Source organism: Pteronotus mesoamericanus, unplaced genomic scaffold (genome assembly GCF_021234165.1).
Source record: "Pteronotus mesoamericanus isolate MK-2021 breed Mesoamerican mustached bat unplaced genomic scaffold, CSHL_Meso_final contig_74, whole genome shotgun sequence".
NCBI classification, from domain to species: Eukaryota; Metazoa; Chordata; class Mammalia; order Chiroptera; family Mormoopidae; genus Pteronotus; species Pteronotus mesoamericanus.
Genome location: NW_026555247.1, coordinates 28,051,439 through 28,072,090, shown reverse-complemented (window position 1 = coordinate 28,072,090; position 20,652 = coordinate 28,051,439). Strand labels below are relative to the sequence as shown.

General features: G+C 36.8%; 1 protein-coding gene across 2 annotated transcripts in view; it reads right to left on the bottom strand.

Annotated features, from left to right (window-relative positions):
* The window catches only part of SMAD4 (SMAD family member 4), a 51,721-nt gene extending 33,393 nt beyond the window's left edge, over positions 1 to 18,328 (bottom strand). For both annotated transcript variants that reach the window (XR_008529997.1, XM_054583672.1), the window contains exons 1-4: positions 17,948 to 18,328; positions 3,574 to 3,952; positions 2,542 to 2,716; positions 2,083 to 2,112 (exon numbers count right to left, since the gene is read on the bottom strand). Coding sequence is in view for 1 of the 2 variants with exons in the window: in XM_054583672.1 (XP_054439647.1) it covers positions 2,083 to 2,112; positions 2,542 to 2,716; positions 3,574 to 3,822 (454 nt within the window). In the remaining variant the exon portion in view is untranslated. The remainder of the gene's footprint in view (positions 1 to 2,082; positions 2,113 to 2,541; positions 2,717 to 3,573; positions 3,953 to 17,947) is intronic.
* Positions 18,329 to 20,652: the final 2,324 nt, after the last annotated feature.

Genomic DNA, 20,652 nt, shown 5'->3' with positions numbered 1-20,652 from the left:
TTCTATAGTATTCTCTACTGTTTAAATATCTAACAGTGAGCAAGCATTACTCCAGCTCCTGCTAGCTGTCTAACCTTGGGCAAGTTCCTTGACCTCTCCAAGCACCAGTCTTCATCGTTTATAAAGTGTGGATACTGCCACCTACCATTAGGGGTATTATGAGAATGATGACACGATACTTGTAAATCATTTAGCTCAGTACCTGATACAAAATGAGCACTCAGTGTTAGTCATATGATTTATGATTTAGCCGTATTTTTAGAGCAGTCATACATGTATACAGCTATTGTAGAATGTTCAATGAGGAGTAAGGAATGTCCAGGAAACAGAAAAGCTGAAGTCACTGGGTTTTTCCTAGGTCTACACCCTTTATCACTACCAGCAGATAGGCCACGTGCTTGTCTGATGGCAACGTCGCTGTCTTATTTACCTTTTCTACCCTCCATTAGACTCTGAGCTCCCTAAGTGAAGAAAACATGCCTGATTTATCCTATTGTCCCTAGAATCTAACACAGTACCAGGCAATACATGCTCATTAAATATTTGTTAAAGTGAATACACAGGTGGACGTGGTCATGGAAGGTTTCAAAGAAGAGATGGGACAGGCTGAAAATGATTACCACCATGATCCTAATTCAAAATTAAAGGAATCAACTCATTTTATTAAATTTTAGTTACCTGTTCTTATATTATTTCTTTGACCAAATCTAGACATAGCTATGAAAACACCTGTTGTTTTCTGAGGAAATAAGCCTTTGAAGCCAGCCTTTATATACATAAGTGGGTTCTACAGGGCTGAAGACAGCTCTAGAGCCACAAAAAAGAAGCTATTAACCCACACAATCCCATCAATAAAGCAGTATTTAGGATAGGGAAGGAGTGTAATGACCCTTCAGAATTGGATCCCCTCAAACCACCGCGTAGGGAGATTCTGATATAATTACCACTACAGTCTCCCAACCCCTAACAACCCCTGAGCTAAACGCTTCAATCCTCCAAAACCAGGGATGGAGAATGGTGAAGATGGGAAGAGACACAGGATCAGTATCTGTGGTGACAGAGCTCTAACCAATCTCAGAGCTGTCCTTCCGGGACGACCACACAGCTTCCATTGCCAACGCTTGTTGTCAGAGACCTACTAACCATTAACAAGTTCCAGAAGGCACTAGAGTCTTCTTCTATTACTAGTTACATGAAACAAAAGTGGAGAATAAACACAAGTAGACTTTCATGGTCTTCCTAAACTTTTGGATATTCTGACCCACCTCTTAGGATTCTGCAACATTCCCCTCCAGAATAATAGCATACCTTTTTCTAAAATGATAGTGGCTCTTTATCCGTTTCTCTCAAGCTAATTAGTTCTTACAGAATTTTGAGTTTATTAACATGTTCTACGTAATACAGCTTAAGTTTTTAACAGACCTCTGTTCTTAAATATTATGCTAAAAAACAAAACAAAAACCATACACACCCATTTGTGGCATTTCCTCACCTCCAAACACTTTCTCCTTTTTAAAATAGGATTAGATTCTCTGTGATCAGCATATACTTTAAACACCTTTGTTTTATTTACTCAAAATGTAACAAGACTGAAAAAATATTAATATATGCAGTTTTAGAGCATTCTTAAAATTACCTATAATTTATAAAAATAAGTTAGACTGAAATGAAGAAAAATCAGAATACTGGTATTTTTAAAAGATGCTATATATGATTCCAAATTACCAAACATTACAGGCATTTAATTCATTTAAACTAGCTCTAAGAGATTTTTCTTCCAAAATACTCCATTTTAACCAATTTTTAAAATATTGTTCCTTTGTATGTTTTATGATCTCCTGTCCTATTTTTAAACTACTTTAGCTCATAAATAGCAGTTCAAATCCAAAGAGCCAACAGCTTATTTAAATTGTTTTAAATGCTCATGCATACTTGCACACACTGCAAAATCTACATTTCCAAAGTGGTTAAGTTTTTTCTTGTACATGTTTCCAGTATCCACACAATTTCTAAGTTAAAAAAAAAAAAAGAGGGGAAATAATAAAAGAAAACAGAGAAAGTTACAAGAAACAGATTACTTACCATTACTCTGCAGTGTTAATCCTGAGAGATCTTAATTTTTTAAAGAGGAAAAGAAAACGAAACATTAATCATTATCATGAAAATATTTTCCACTATACTTAAAACTATAGAATGTAAACATAAGCTACAGTCAAAACTTCATGAGCCATTTTAATTCAGGAATAGTATAAATGTTATCTAACAATACATGAACTATTTAATTTTATCATGTTTTCCATCTTAATTTTCAAAAATATTCTAAATGGGCAAAATACCAACTATTTGGTTTTAGCAGTCAAAATATAAGTTTGTTCCAAAGTTGAAATTTAAATATTTTTATTTCATTAAAAATGTTTGATTATTTAACGTTAGTTGCAGTCCTGGGCCTCTTCCAAATTTGTAATTTAACTTAGGAAAATTAAAACACTATTCAGATCTTTTCCTTTTGTGCTTCTAAGGATAAAGGCAAAGTCTACTTACCAATTCCAGGTGATACAACTCGTTCATAGTGATATGGATTCACACAGACACTATCACATTTTAAGTCAAACGCATACTGACAATATTTAACATGTTTTAGTTCATTTTTGTGAAGATCAGGCCACCTCCAGAGACGAGCATAGATCACATGAGGAAATCCTTTCCGACCTGCCACCTAGGAAAAATAAAGGACCGCTTATTGAGCATCAGTTATATATCACACATTAACAAGGTATTTTATGCACATTCTCACTTAATCCTCACAGTCCTACAAAGTCAGTGTCACAATCATCATTCATAAATGAGAAAACTAAAGCTCAGAATAACTTACTTGGCCATGGTCACAATGCAGTGAGCTTAAGGTATGATTTCAAGGCCTGTGCTCAGGTTTTAAAAATGCGAAAAAAAGTATGAGTTTGTTGTAGAAATTATGCCTAAAACTTAGAAATAAAAGTTTTTAATCTAAAGACTTAAGATTTCTTTAAAAAGATTAAGCACAGGAAATACGTAGTTCCACATGAAAAATGAGACTAGTTAAAATGAAAGGTAAAGAACATTTGCAAAATACAAGCTTCTTAACTCAAGTTTTAAAGATAAGCTTGAATTCTAGATTGTTTTTTATACAAAAGTACCAAAAATACTATAGCAGAATTCTAAACTATACAAGAACCAAGTATAGCTTAGGGTTTTAAAAATGTGTATATAATACCAAAAAGAAAAAAAAAAAAGCTACAAGGATGAATACCAAAGTGCTAAAGATGTGGATTTTCTTCTTTTATTCTTATGTTCCAAATTTTCTAAATTTGACTTTTAGGTCAGAACATTAAACAATTTTTAAAAATACCTTTATTATATGGAATACATAGTCTTCCATATATTCCTATAATGAGTACTGGTACAGGATGTACAATATCTAAAGAGATGAAGCAAGGATCAAATTATCCCAAAGAAACTTAAGAAGAAATAAGATTTTTTTTTTTTTAAAAGTCTGCCACTACAAAAGACGTAAGAAAACTCTAGTACAAAACTAACCTGAAGCCTTCCATCCAAAGTTCTCTGTATGGTAACACATTTGCTAGGATGAGCTCCATTTGTAGTAATGGCTGTTATTAAAGAATCCAATTCATCTTTTTTCTCCTTCAGCTTCTTTACCAAACTTTCAATTGCTCTTTTCGCAAATGTTTCACTCTCTCCACCTTGTCTATGGCACATCAAACTATGTACAATGCTCAGACAGGCATCATTACTTGTTGGTGTATTCGTAATAGACATATTGTCCATTTGCTAAAGTTATTTCTTTTAAATCAAATATGTCTCCAACTTCCAGGGCACTTTTGATTTTTTGGAGGCAGTGAAAAATACTGGCTAATGTTGCAAGGAAAACTGTTAGACATGTGGTATTCAGGATAATCTAAAAAAAAAAACAAAAAAACAAAAAAACATATTAGAACATATTTTACAACGCAGATTCAATTACTTGGGAAAAGATGAAACTGCTCCAGTTAAGTCAAAGACTGAATGTTCATAATTAAAATTTGGTTCTTAGATTTTTAAGTGACTTAAAATGTTGCTGTTTTTGACATTCCAAAAATATTAATGTTAGGCCTTCTTGTTATTATAGAGGCATGCTCAATCAAGTCTTGTTGATTGTATTTTTCGCCTGTGAACCTTAAGGTCGCCAGTTCGATTCCCAGTCAGGGCACATGCCTGGGTTGCAGGCCAGGTCCCCACTTGGGGGTGTGCAAGAGGCAACTGATCGCTATATCTCCTGCACATCGATGTTTCTCTCCTTTTCCTTCCCCCTCTCTTCCTCTCTAAAAATGAAAAAATAAAAATCTTTAAAAAAAGAGAGATTAAGCAAAAAAAACCTTATACACATATATAGACAACAGCATGGTAATTACCAAGGGAAAGTAAGGTGAGAGGAAGTAAAAGAGGGCAAAGGGGTGATAAATGGTGATAGAAGGAGACTTGACTTTGGGTGGCAAACAATACAATATACAAATGATGAAGTACAGAACTGTACACTTGAAACCTATATAATTTTATTAACCAATGTCACCCCAATTTTTAGAAAAATTTAAAAAGGATATGTAATAACTATCGGCAAGGGAGTGAAGAAAATAAAACCCCTCCTACACTGCTAGTGGGATTGCAAAATGGGGCAGCCACTTTTGAAGAGTTGTCTGACAATTCTTCAAAATATTAAACATACAATTACCATATGACCCAGCAATTCCACCCAAGATTAATGAAAACCTATGTCCACAGAAAAACCTGTACCTAAATGTTCGTAGCAGCATCATTCGTAATAGCCAAAAAGTAAAGCCAACCCAAAAGTCTATCAACTAAAGAATATATAAATGAGTATATCCATACAATGTAACATTATTCAGCCATAAAAAGGAATTAAGTACTGATACATGCTACAACATGGAACCTGGGAAGCATGCTAAGTGACAGAAGCCAGTTACAAAAGGTCGCATACTGTATAATCCCATTTAAATGACACATCCAGAACAGGCAAACCCATACAAACGAGGAGGAGATTAGTGGTTGCTGGAGGCTAAGGAGAAGAGGAATGCGGAGTGACTGCTAATGGGTTTGGGGTTTCTTTTGAGGGTAATGAAAATGTTCTGAAATTGATTGTAGTGATATTTGCACTACACTTTAAAAGGGTGAATTTTATTGTATGTGAATTATATCGCAATAAGGTTATTATTTTTTAAAAAAGGCCACTGAGTTCCTCCAAAGATGTTACATGTAAAAACAACAGGGTAAATTATTTTCAAAACAAATTAAAATATAGAAAATGAATATTAATGAAGAATCTATTCAATATTTACAAAACTAAAGAAACTTTACTGACCTGAAGATTTCACATGGAATAAGAAAAGATCATCAGTTTAAGAATTAGTGACATAAAGCAGGAGTGGAGATTGCAGTTTGCATGCTGGACTGTTTTTGTTTGTTGATGTTGTTAGATTCCAAGCTCATTTTGCCTTTATTTTCTTTTGCTACTTACTTGAATTTTTAAAAATCTGCCCGCCACCACCAAAGAAATAAAACTAACTTATCGGTCTATACCACAACCTGTTCCTCTTCTGTTGACCTTTCTTTCTAAAGCATCAATTCCATTCAATTACTCAACACCAGAAAGCCTGATAAATCATCTTTGACCTACCTCTCTCTTTCACTACCCCCACATTTTCTCACAAAGTTACACGATTCTTTACCTTAGTCATTCCTATCAGTCTCCCCCTTTCTAGTCTCCCTAACACTGCTGCAATTCGGGGCATGTTAGAATTTGTGTCAATCACCTGGTAGTTACCACGTGTTCCCCATTACTGTTACCTGTTTTACATAGGTAAATACCTGTCTCCTCAATATAAGGCCCATGCAGAAAAGAAACATGTTTTCTTAAATCTTTGAATACTTAGCATGTGCATACATTCAGGAAATACATGTATTAAGGTATAGTTTTCAGGTATCCATAAATTATCTACAAGGGAAGGGGGGTTGGAGTCAGAATCTAGATTGAAATCCTAGCCCTCACACTACGTAGTTGGACAAATTAAGTTACCTAAACTCTCTGAATCTGGATTAAAAGTATATAGCACTCAAATGAGAAAATCTATAGTATAAAGTGCCTAGCACATATGGTTCAGTAAAAAGCAGCTATTATCTGAATACTAAAGTGTTTAATTGTTTTTAAAAAGAGAGTGTCCTAAAACACATTATGATTTTTCTGCACTGTCTCCTACAAAACTCGTCAAAGAAAATTTAGGAGGGCAGGGGCTGAAGTAAACCACTCATCCAAGGACTCACAACTCCAAGGCATATAGGAAAATGAATAAAATGTGCTAGCTGTACAAAAAAGCACAGGGGGCGTACAAGTGCGTGCTCATCTAAATGAGTAGCCATCATGCACCTCTGGGGGAAGTGACATTTCAGAATGTTAGCCTGCTGTCAGATTTTCAATGCTCATTTGTATGTGAAATCTCATTTTTAAGTATTGGCAATTTATTTGTGGGGAAAAAGGAAGTAAAGGACAGGGAGAGACAGAAACCATTGTGTATACCAAACAAAACACACCTTCAACTCAAATCTGGCCCAAGAGTACCACCAGTTTTAAATCTCTGAATGTCAACTCATAACAATTTTAATTTCTATACTAAAAGCTCTAGGGGACAGCAATTGTACTTGTATTATTCATCATTATACACCCAATTCCTAGGACATGTAAGAGCTCCTTATGATCAAATGAATGCATTTCTGTATGTGCTTTCAAATTCTTTCTCATGCAATTTCTTTTGTGTAAAGCGTTAAGTCCCATATTATCCACTTGGTAAGTCGTAGCCATCCTTCGAGTGCCATGTAAATGTCTCCTTTTTTCCAAGACCATTCCTTAACATACTATCTCCTCTCCCCCGAGTTCTGGTGGAGAATTACTTCCCTGGTCTGTTTATTCTATGTTACTTGATTCCTCCCTCAAATTTAAAATACACCCCAATTAAAACAACATATTATTTATTATTTGATTATGTATTTGTCTGACACTCTGTTGCCACAAATCTTTAGGTTCAAGAAAAGAGGAACACTTTCTCATCTTAAAAATTCCCAGGCAAAAGTCTGTGGGTTGACTATAGCTTTTTATTCTATGGAATTTCCTCGCAACAAGTTTGAAGAGTGCAAATATTTTGTTGTTGAACTCATTTTTTGATATTAAATTCCAAAAGATTTGTACCAATTTATAATGTAAAGTGTGAATATAACTATTTCACCATAATCTCACCATCAGATGTTATTGTTTCTAAAATTTAAGCTATCTCTGTGCCCAATGGTATCTCAAAAACTGTTTTAACTGCACATGTCTTTGAAAACTAATGAAAATATCCTTGCTTTCTTAAACAGGGCTTTGTCATGTATGTTTATCTTTGCTGTATTCCTATGTCCACAAGTGCCTAAAACATTATTTAAAAGCTCCTTGTATAAAAAATAATTATCAACAGGGGTGTACAGATGTTTTCCTACATTAAATAGCTCCACATTATAATTTTTTAAAAGAGTGGCATGTAACGATAGTAAACAATGGCATTAGACTGGTATAAATAAAATATGTTCTAATTAAAGCTCTAGCAACATAACCAAAGCAAGTTAACATCTCTTTTAATCCTTTCATCTATAAAATGGGAACAATACATGTCTTGCCAACTTTACAGACTTGCTATGGTAATCAAATGCAACAGTGTACATAAAAGCAATCTGAAACCACAAATTGACCAATCCAACACACACTGTATCTACTATGTGCAAATCACTTCAGACACAAAACAAGTAGCATGTAATTTGAAAGTGGTTCTCAACTCTATCAAACATCCCATTTTGTAACAATTTATCACCGAGTTAGCTACCCTGAAACTAAAACCTATTTACACATATTTTTAAAAGTTTAACATCGCCCTTATTATTATACAAAGGAGGAAAAGATTTATAAAATATGTATTTTAATAAAAATGCCACAGCATATTAACAAATTTAGAAAATATAATACAAATGATAGATGCCTACACTTACATATAGAATCATATATATGGCAGCTACAAAGTCAAACCTTCCAATACAGGTGTGTTGTTTGGCAACTCAAATAGCACAATGGCACTGCATTTGGTGACGCAGATTTTCCAAAACAATGAATTCCTGATAAGGTTCCAAACAGAACAACTTCAATTACGAACCCAAATTATTTCTGAAAAAAGTGAGTACATATTAAATGGAGCTGGGTTCTAGGCTAATTATATATTTCCTCCTACATGAATTTCTGGGGAATTTAAAAGTGTTATGGGATGCCAAGGTAATTCTTCAAAGTTATCTCTACCAAAGCTCCTCCCACTAATTTTCACAACAACATCCCTTAAGAAGCAGTACTTACTCCCCTGAGAAGCACTGATCTAGAAGACCCAAATATATTAAACTAAGAAATAAATGCTAAAAGAGGTAGATGTTAAAGTGATTTGGGAATATAAACAAGCAAGCATGGAAAATTCACAGGTAAACTAAACCTTAGCATGATGCAGTAGTGATGACCAACCCCAGAGTATCAGTAGTTTAAATCACAGGTGAATTTTCTATATAAACTGGGAACGCTGCACACTGTTACCTCTCAGGGATTATTAGTCTTAACAAAGACTCCATCTCTATATCTATCCTTAAGTAGCAGGGGAAGAGATAAGATAACTTATACACAGCATTTTAAAGGCCAACCATCCCTTCTGCTCACATTTGATTGGCCAAAGTCATATGGCCATGTCAGTGGTTCTCAACCAGAGCAACTTTGTCCCTCAGGGGCCATCTGGCAATGCTAAAGACATTTTTGATGTTCACAACTGGAATGGGGAAGTAGGAGGCAGAGCACTACTGGCATCTAGTGGGTAAAGGCCGGGGCTGCTGCCAAACATCCAACCACGCACAGGACAGCTCCCCACAACAAAAATTTATCCAGCCCAAAATGTCAACAGTGCGAAGTCTGAGAAATCCTGGACCATGCCTATTTTCAAGGTGGGGGAGGGAGACAGAGAAGTGCAATATCACTATGTGCCAGAAGAGAGCCATCAGATTATTGGTGCAACAGTACCAATAACTACCACATGTGAGTAAGAATTTGCCAGGTTAAAGGAAAATCACAAGGAAAAGCGGAGGGATAAGAGTGCAGATGTTCTGCCTAGAGTAGGTTTATGATAGGAAAGAGGGAGAGACACAACAGCGTTAGATAGCCACTAGAAAAACTATAGTGAGACAATAAAGAATGGCTTTTAAAAGGAAAACAGAAAACTAGATAGGAGACCACAATCAGAGGAGTAATAGGGCCTCGGTTGGAGGCATGGGCAATGAAAACAAAGGGGGAACCAATGAAATATTTCTAGGTAGAACATATTAGATTTTAATCAACTAAGTATAAGATGAAAAGAAGGGACAATAAAAAGATGACCCATTTCCTAGATAAATCTTATTCTGTCATCATTGAATTAACTTAAGAGGTTAAGTATGCTGTTTTAAAGAGCTCAGTAGAGAAGCCTATCTGAAAGTCTCTAACATACAGGTATTAGATAAACTTACTGTGACAGAACAATCAATCCCATGGTGAGAGGGGCAATGGGAGTAGAAAGTCTATAGGACAAAGTTTTCTTTTTTATCCATCCATCCATCCATCAATCACCTATTGTGTTTGTCTCTAATCTTGTTTTATTCCTACTGCCACCTGATGTTGACCACAAGTCTAACAGCAACTCCATGGACTACAAAGCCAGGTAACCAAGCTAATTAAGTTACTCTCTAATACTAAAAAGGCTGAGTGCTGGCCTGAAAGGTTCTGATGGAATTCATAAAGTTTAGTTAATGAATGTTTGTGTTTTTACTTCTCAGATATCTGTTCACTTTTGAATTATTGGCTGTATCATATATGAAACAAACATTGAGTATATTTTCTAGAAGTTATAGGTATTCTGATTAATGATCAAATAAACGATTAATATAGGAATATTTGAGGAAAGTGCTTAAGTTAAATTTTAAAAGCCTGACCTGGTGAAGTATCACTAGGCAGAAATTCTAATCACAGGTTTACAAGCTGCAGAAAAAGGGTGTGCAGGGTTAGCCCAACAGTGTGCAGCACAGCTTGCAGCCTAGATTCTAAGCAGAGGAACATCCAAGAGTTGAGTTTTGTCACACTGAGGACAACTGTGCTTTTATAATCCAAAAGCACAAAGGATTATACACACAGGTTTTAATAATTATAAAAATCTGAGATGGAAATAATACAATCAGAATGCTTTTGTAATAATTTTTAAGATGAACTACAAGGAACAAATTTAGAGGTGTGCTTGTTTACCCATAGGTCTTAGATTTAAATGTCATATTACAACGGTATGGTGACTGCCAAAGTGAAAGGGATTAGGGGGATGTAGAAGAAAGTGAAGGAGCAATAAGTGGTGACGCATAATAAGTGGGGACAGCTTTGTGTGGTAAACACACAATACAATATACAGATGATGTATTATAGAACTGTATACCTGAAACCTATAATTTTATTAACCAATGTCACCCCAGTGAATTCAATAAAAATGAAAATAAAATAAATAAATGTCATACTGGTACACCAGCTTCACCTTAAATAATCTTATTTAAAAATTACCATGTTCTTGATAAGTTAGAGATTGTTAACAGAAGAATCAACAAACTCCTCTAGTTGATATCTGTTTTTCATCTGCCAGCATGTGTTTCCCCTTCAGTAACAATAATCTGATTTTCTAAGGAAAATCTCCCCATCTGGACAGGTGGAACAATCCCCAGCCTGACTAACCAAAGCTACTGCCTTGCCACATTAGTTGTTTCAAAGATAGGACAGGACCCAAGTTAGGCCAATGACACAGCTCCAGGGCTTCTGACGGAATTGCAGAAGGGGGAGGAAATAAAAGGCTCTTTCTCTGCTGGACCTGAAGCTTGAAGGAGTGACCCTGGAGCCTCACTAAGACTTAAACAAAAAGAAATGAAATAAAAGCCAAGAGATGGAGTCCTGATGGTCCTGGCTGGTTGTGGCCCTGATCCAGCAGTCTGAGGCCAGCCCTATTTGCAGACTAAGCCAACAAAATTTTCTTTTACATTTGACTTCTGCATGTTTCCCAGTATGTGAACAAAAATTAGTAACATTCTCAGAAAGAGCAGTGCTATAATACAAACCACATAAACAATAGAACCAAGCAGTAATCGAGTCAATAATACAAATAACTATGTAACTAGTTACTTTTGTTAAAATTGATTTAGAGAAACATTGATTTGTTGTTCCAGTTATTTGTACATTCACTGGTTGCTTCTTGTATGTGCCCTGACCAGAGATCAAACCCACAACCTTGGTGTATGAGGACAATGCTCCAACCAACTGAGCTACCCAGCTAAGCAATAATTAGTTACTTTAAAACAGCAGTTGTCAAACTGCTCTCAGGTCCCCTTATTTACATTCCTAATTATAGAGAATTCCAAACAGCCTTTGTTTAGGTGAATTACATCTATTGACAACTACCATATTACAAATTAAAACTAAAAAATGTTTACTTATTAAATTTAAAATAGTAAACCCATTATGTGCTAATGTATATCTTAAGAAAAATAACTATTTTCCAAAACACAGAAAGAAATCAGTATTCAGAGAGAATTTTTTCTTCCTTTTTTGAAAATTTCTTCAATGTCTAGCTTAAGAGAAGATAATGTGGACTGCCATCTGCTTCTGCATTCAATCTGTTGTCAGATGTTTTGGTTAAATGTTGTAAAGAAAATGTGTCCCTGATCAGTGTGGCTCAGTTGGTCGGAGTGTCATCCCACAAGTTGAAAGGTCATGGGTTCTATTCCCTGTCAGGGCTCATGCCTGGGTTGCAGGTTCAGTCCCCGCTTAGGGCACATATGAGAGGTAACTGATTGCAGGGGGCGGGGGGGGGGGTGGTTGTTGTTGTTGTGTGTGTGTGTGTTTCTCTCTCTCTCTCTCTCGGTCTCTCTCTCTCTCTCATACCGATGAGAGGAAACTGATTGCTGTGTGTGTGTGTGTGTCTCTCTCTCTCTCTCTCTCTCTCATACCGATGCTTCTCTCCGTCCCTTTCCCTCTCTCTAAAATCAATAAGCATGTCCTTAGGTAACGATTAAAAAAAAAAAAGCCTATTACTAAATGAAAAACTGAAAGTAAAAAATATATATATAAAAAAGAAAGAAAATGTGCTTCACACAAATAACTAAATGGAGTATTTTAATGGTCTTCTAAGATAATAGATATTCAACACCAAATGCAACAAATGGCAATTCTTAAAAGTTAGTTGCAATGTGAAATCTGAATCTCTATCAATGAACTTTTTGGATGTGTTATATAAAAATCCATTGGTCTATACTGTATTTTGAATGGATCTCCTACCTGTGCATGATTTTGTAACATCATGCATTGGTCATTTGGGAAAATATTAGTTTAATGAGTTATACAGACCTTCCAAATGTTGAAACATTTTCTCATTATACATACATATATATATCTAAATCACATAACTTAGTATCATCACTAATTTCTTCACTTATTTTTAAGGACATACCTGGCAAATATCCATATCTGCATAACTACCGTTTATCTATCAGTCACTCTTTTTTGTAAAAAATAATAGTGTCCCATTTACAAAGTAGCTAGTTTAGCACTGGCTGAGTGGCTCGGTTGGAGCATGGTACCGTATACTGAAATCGACCTCAGTTGGAGTGCCAATGGGAGGTAACCAAATAATGTTTCTCTCACGAGACAGAGAGAGAGAGAGAGAGAGAGAGAGAGAGACCCGTCTATGTGTGTGTGTGTCCCCCGTCTATCTGTCTCTCTCTCTCCTGGTTGATCTTACCTCATTAAATACTATTTCTGATCATCCTTCCACCATATAATTCAATTACAATGACTGCCATTACTGATACCAAATGCTGTAGAATTCACTAGTGAAAACCACTGATAAACATCCTTAATTTAGTTTTACATTTACAAATATATTTTGACTTGAAAAAGACATGAATTGCACAGTCATCCACATTAAGATACAGAAGTCATTATCTTTCTACAAAGATAAATATTCAGTAGCAGTCTTTTTATTCAAATCATAAATAAGATTTGCATTCTAAATATGCAAATCTGGGTTTGATGAATTTTAAGTAAATTACTCTAGTGCACCAATGATTGTAAAATAAAGCCTGTCCTGTATTAAAACAAGTAAAACAATAGCATGAGCATACTAAAATAGCCAAAGCCTTTAAAATAAAGAGCTCCTTTTTTTATAATACAGATTCCCATGCTCCCTCTGCTCCATTCCCAATTCTGAATCTGTGTGTGTTGGGATGGGGCATGGGGAGGAAAAAAAGAATATTTTATTGTTTTTTTCTTTTTTAAATAGCTCTCCCAGAGACAGAGATGCAACTGTTCTCAAACTGGCACTTCAGGAAATATAGATGGAGAACTTAAACTACGAGCGTAAGTGCTCTCTAAAAGAACTACCAACTAGCTGGGCTTGTTGAGCAACTTTCTCACAGTATTTAAATGAAACTCTGACAGCAAAAGCTAAATCAATGGAGCCATGACTGCTATGGCTCAATCAGTTAGGCATCATCAGGCAAACGAAGGGGTCACAAGTTCAATTCCCAGTCAGAACACATGCCTGGGTTTCGTGCCAGGTCCCCAATTGGGGGCATGCAAGAAGCGACCGATGGATATTTCTCACATTGACGTTTCCCTTTCTTTCCCCTGCTTTCCTCTCTCTCTAAAACTGAGTAAATAACTTTTTTAAAAAAGCTAAATCAATGCAACTTGCATCTCAGAAACCAATGAAGTGAGTTAATTGGTGCCTAGAATATTTTATCATTGCCAAACAGACTACCTCCTATGAAAACCAAGTTCCTTTGGGAGTTTACATGCAAATTTTAGCACCTAAACAGTCTCTAAAAGGAGCCCAAGTAAGCATTTTAGAAAGTACTTTAAGACAAGACATCAATGTTCTAGTTAGGATAGTGATGATACTAGTATACCAACAGCCTCCTAAAACTTGCTATCAGACAGTTCAAACAAACTGAAAAATAAAAAGGAGGGAATAAAAGAGAGAAGGAGAGATGAAGGGATAGACTTGGAAGCAAAGCAGACATGGCAATGTCTTCAAGGGACCTATGAAGTTAGATGTGAGATGATTATATTGTGTATATGTATATCACTGTATTAAATACTGTAAACCTGACACAAGTGAAAGTTTAAAAAAAGTTAGAGGACCCTAATAGCCACCTCAGAACTGTGATGCGGCTATACCCCAAGCCAAATGAATCGCTATTTCTGTGGGTGGGATCCAGCCATCAGGGTTTTGTAAAGCTCCTCAACAAATTTCAAAGTGCAGCCAAGATTGAGAACCACCGCCCTAAACCACTGGAATAAAAAATAAAAAGAAATAAAAAATAAAAAACCATTAAAAAGATGAACCCAACACAATGATAAATTCTCCAGATTGAAAACAATTTTTTCATTTAAAATGTGAATAAAGTATAGTTTTTGACTTTAAAGGAGTTTACAATTACCACCAAGTTGAAATTAAGATGTAATAATAGGCCCTGGCTAGGCAGCTAAGTTGGTTAGAGCATCATCCTGCTAAGCGAAGGATGCAGGTTTGACCTCTGGTCAAGGTGCACACGCAAAAACACCAATGATTGCATAAATAAGTGGAACAATAAACTGATGTCTGTCTCTGCCTCTATCTGTATTTCTCTCTTTGAAATCAATCAATAAAAAAAATGTTTAAAGATGCAATAATAGATACTAGCTATAATCAGCCTCTGGTAGCCTTCCGTCTTACCTATGACAGAATTCACAAGAGCAAAGAATCAAGACTTATAATGTAAGTCTTGTAATGTAAGATATAATATAAGAGTCTGACCACCTATTATCCTAGTTTTACATAGGTAAGCACTACCCTCATTTTTATCCGCTCATGGTTAAAATAAATTTTCCTGGATGCCAATCACACCATGTAATAATGTGAAAGCGACACAGCCAAAAATACTTGTTCCTGAGAAAGAGATATTCAGCCACATTTCCCATCACCAGAATTACACATTTTAGAAAAAATCTAAAAATTCTAAATCTGACCCATTATCAAGTATGTTTTGGCATATTATAATGCAAACAGTGTCATACTGAAAGCCATTCAAATGAATATCTAGACATATCTGTCAACTGTTTGAAAATCTCTTAAAACAACTGAATCTTTATTAACTGTCGAGCAAAAAGTCCAAAATTTGATAATTTAACAAAAAATTAAACTGTGTATGCTAACCTACTTTAACTTTCATTTAGTATAGAAATAATTAAATCACTAAAACTGATTAGTTTTATATAGGATTAAACATAATCTGAGAGTCACCTTTAATCATCACTTAAGGAAAAAAACACTCTATCTCACTACACAATCTTTTAAGAGGGGGAAAAAAACGATATCCAAACACGTACAATGAGTACTGAAATGGCTAATATATTTTTAAAAAAACATTCATTCTAAAATCACTGAATGAAAATGAAAAAAGTAATGAGCTGGAGAGAATGAATAGAACTGAAATAAGAAGAAAAATAATGTATGTTCTCACCAAGAGGCAGAAGTTTAGACAAGACTAAATACACATTTTAAATATAAGGAACGAAGCAGATCTGTAGGGTTAACTGCCCAAGCAGAAGCCTCACCAATTCACAGCTCAATTAGAACAGAGTCTAATGATGTTACTATAACACCAGCTCACTAAGGAAAAAACAGCTTTCAAGCCTGAGAGCTGGAGTGTGATTGGGCAGCATAAATTAGCTTTATACTTGTTCTTTAATTTGGGGGCGGGAGGGAGGGGGGAATTTGAAGGGAAATGCCAAAAAAAAAAGAAAAGAGAGAGAGAGCTCACACACTAATAAATAGCTCAAATAAAGAAATAGCTTAAATAGTTTAAGAAAGTGAAGCACAGGTTTTTACAAACATTTGCTGCTCCCTAGTATAAGCAGAATAGCTTCAAGTGGCACAGCCATCAGAACAGATCAATGATGCACATAAAACCTATCATGAAAAATTTCAAAGTGACTTTCTCAGCACAAATTTTCATTAAACCTGAAAACGATCTGAAGGTTTTTTTCTAAGCTCAAGTTTTAAAATGAAGGCACTTTGCTGAACAGAAGTTTCTACTTAGGCACTGCCATTTCAAAGATAAAACAAAATACAATACCGCTTTAAAGCAACCTTCCCAAAAACCTGAAAAGCAAAGAAAAGGCCACTTCTATTAATAGACTCACAAAATGGCATATCAATTTTGTCTAGAAAGCTTTTAGTTTTAACGTCAATAACTTAAACCTACATGATTTATCACCACTTTTAGACCTAGATAGATACTCCAAATATTAAATGCTTGGCTCGCTTGCATTATATTTGTTCTGTAATAAACCCAAATAACAAAAAAAAATCATGATGATATAAAAAAATTAACAAGAAATCATACTTTAAAATGTTAATTATAGCAATCATTTACAACCTGATATGTCATGTACTAACTTCCCAAAAGAGTAAATCTTCAGCAGAAAAGGTACTCGCTAGAACTTTGTATGTTTCAACTGAAATATATTTAGTTTTTGTGCAACGCGGCAAAGGCGCTTTGTAAAATCCACAAAAATTGTTCAAATGCAATGTTCCAAATCATATTATTTTATGAACATATTTCTGAAAGTATGTATTTTCTATTAAGTACTTAACCTATTTTTTTTAAATACCCAAACGATTAAACTGCTGAGACTAAAAGGATGCTAATTCTGTCAAAAAACAAAGGTTATTGAACAAAAATTAGTCAAGACTACATGCCTTTAGAAAGTCAACTTAGAATAATTAAGTTGCTTACACATTACCTTATATTTATTAAACCTGAATGTTACCAGCGGTTTCACCTTAAACTATGGTGCAAAAACTAAAGGGATTAAGAAATTAAATTCAAAATAAATTAATAACAAATATATTCGCTTTAAAAATTTACTGGGGTTTTCCGGGGAAAAATAACTATCAACCTTCAATAGCATTTTTAAAACCTCTCTACACCCACAAAGAAACCTTCATGTTAACTAAACACACCCATTTCTTTGAAAATCTAGCTTGGGGAAGGGGTGGAGCCACCGCCCGCCCTCCTTCACCAATTCCACATCTAGTATTTGGAGTCCTAAGCAATAAGGTACACTCTGTCTTTCATTTTTTATTAGGGGCTGGGGGAGGTATGGTCAGGTGCTAAGATTGCTTCCTGCATGCCGCCATCACCCAGAATACTCAAAAAGCAAGTAAACAAATCAAAACCAGAACATAAACGAGAATGACACAACTAAGAAAAGAAAATAGGGACAAAGAGAAAACAAAAAAATTTGCTTGAGAAAATAAATGTACACAAGCCACTTACAACTTGCATTTAGACACCTAAAGCAATCAATGCAGCCGAACCAGGCGCCCGGCCCTAGCGGACAGTGAAACTACTCAACAACAACAAAGAGGAGCGGCGGCCCCGGCCTGAGTCCCTCTTCGAGTTTAACTCCATTCTGCGACAAACTGTGACGGGAGCTCGGGACCGGAGGACCTACCCCGCAGCCGAGGGACGCGAAACACCGCGGCCCGGCCCGCCTAAGGGCAGCTAGCCCGGCCCGGCCCAGCAAGCGACCACGCTCGCTTTCCGCGCGGACCGCCGGCCTCCCGCGCGCTCCCTACCACTACCACCGCCGCCGCCGCTGCCGGGAGCCCGCTCCGGGGCGGGGAAGCCGCAGGAGGGGTGCGCGGGCCCAGCCATCGGAAGGGGAGGGGACATGGCTCGTTACCTGGGCTCGGGCGATGGCGAGGGGAGTTCGCTCTCCCGCCGGGGCTGGTCCGCGAGGACACCGGGCCCGGAGCGCTCCTCGGCCCCCGCCCCGAAGCGTCCGGGCCAGGCCGCCCTTCTTCGGCGCCGCGCCGCTGCCCGCGCGGGCCGGGCCGCCTCGAGCTCCCGGACCGCCCCGCCGCGGGGGCGTCTCTCTCGCGGGGCGCCCGGGTTCCGTCACCCGCTCCAGTCCCCTGGGCGGCCACGGAGCCGAGGTGAGGGCGGGAAGGGCCTCCAGAGGAGAGCGAGAGGGTGCGAACGCGGGCTCTGCCACCCGAGCCGCTCCGTTACCGCAGCGGCGACGACGACCAGGGCCGAGGTGCTGCTGCCAACTTGTCGAGAGGACACTGAGCATGCGCGCGTGGAGACCACATCCGGGTAATTTCAGGGTTTGGCCCTTTTTCCCCCCGCAGTTTTCCTTTCTCCTGGCTGCCCCCGCCTCCTGCCCGGGAGTGACGGGAGGGTCGCTCTGCGCAGGCGTCCGCTGAGAAGCACCAGTGGGCGCGCAGTTCGGAGTCCCTGCCTGGAGTCCCGCGCTGCCCCACAAGGGGAAATGGTCGCAAGGGAAATTGGGATCCCTTTGCAAAAAAGAAGTACCCAAGCACCGCAGGAGAGCTCGGCGTATAATGGACCAGTAAGAGTTTATAAATAGCGATAAGTCGGGCCTTGTTTTTGAGGACCTCTGTAGGCACAAAAATTAGACTTTAACAGCTAGCGGTTTACTCTGAGAAGAAACTGGCGAGGACTGCTCCTTCCTTCCCTTTCCATCAGCCCTGGATCACTAGATTCAAAGATGTTTAAATTCGCGAGACTCCCCCTTAGGTTAAAGAGATGCACAGGATAGTCAATCACACTTTTGAGAGCCTGACTAGGTGTTTGTTAGTGGTTCTTGTCGGAAGAGATTTAGGCAGAATGTCAGAGTTGGGAAGGGGCATTTGAAGATCTACACCACACCTGTTAACTAGGTACCTGTTGGGTAGGGAAAGGTGTAAACTCTGCTATTGCCTTTATACTTCTTTTATTTGAAATTTTTACAAGAAGCATGCATTTCTATATTTAAAAAGTTTCAGAAAATACAGAAATTTTTTTTTGCACACACCAGAAAATAGGCTGTTCTAAAGTCATTTCTTTTCCATCTGGAGCATATAACTTCTGTTACCAGGTTTCTGACCTTTCAAGGGGCCAAAGCTACCCTGCCCAGGCTCTTCCCTGCTGCTCAATTCCTTGGAGCCGAAACTTTATTTCCTTTCCACCACTCATTAACAGTCCTTAAAGCTTTTAATGAGAGTCTCAAGAGGTCGTCTCGCTTGGTATTTAGGACTTTCCATCCCATTTCCAGTCTTCTTAAAAGTTGTCAAAAGCAAGTAAGAGAAATTTTATGTTTTCTCTACATTAACTAGTAATTCAAACTATGTGTATGGTCTTTATGTGTTGAGTCTTCGTGTGTGATCTTTACATGATATGTGTTTGTGTATTACATGTGGTGCGTTTTCTGCCCCCAGATGGCATAATTAGTGTGTAATATTTTACTGACCTAAAGATATTAAGTACTTATATAAATTAAGCAGGATCCTATGTTCTAGACAAAATATTTGCTATTAAAACTGTTTTTTAAGTTAGATTAATGCGTTTCAGGGTTATTACCTAAAAAAGTACTTACAAAAAATTTATGTGATAATGTTTTGCTTAAGTATATTTGACAACCCTCCCAAAATTTAAATTTTAAAAACTTAGAAATTGCTTTGAGTTATTCCAATGGGCCCCTGGAATGCCTCAAGGATTTGTTCTCTCTCCTTAAAAAAGAGAAGTTTTTTTTTTTAGTTAGGCCTATAATGGACTTGAAATTACACGGGAAGCTTTGCCAAACAAAATAATAATAACTTTTATTTGTATACATATATTTTTATCAAAGTAGTTTTTCTAGAAATTTCAATCTACCCAGGGAGGAATTTGCAAAGATTCAGACTCAAGTTCAAACAGGAAGCTCTCAGGGATAACAGGTGCCCTGTCAATGACACTGAACAAGTCGAGAGTGATGGTTCCCTCTGGGGATCAGGCAGTGGTACTCTCGGTATTTGTAACCCACACATTGAGAATTTATGAATTATTTCGAATGTTCAAGGCACACTTCAGATAAGTCCTGTACAGCTGTTTAAAACCTTCATGCTATTTGTTCTTTACATGTATATTAATACTGTGTGTTGTATCTAAAAACATGGGCTTTTTGTTGTCCTTGTATGTTATTTCATAGTAATTATCAAGAAATTGTTATCTTGAAATATATCTTACAAAAAAGTAAATTTCTTTATCAATTGCATTTTAATCAAATCTATAACCATGTTATTTTAAACTTGGTCATTTATAAATAGTCACTATTTTACTCTAATGCATTTGCAAATGTATCTTTGGATAGGTTCATGAAAAGGACTCTGACTTACTCTAAGTTACAGGTATCTAAGCAGATCATATCTTTAAAGTAAAGATTTATAAAATCCTAAGTAATAACTGGATTCTTGAAAATACTGGCAAATAATTGAGAAAAACAAAATTGGTTGTATGGGACTAAATGAACTAAAGATAATTGTTATTCTTATGACTTTGTTCAAAATATTGCTAATTTTAAATATTTTTGTTTTCCAGATATAAGGAAATTTGTTTTTTCCCTAG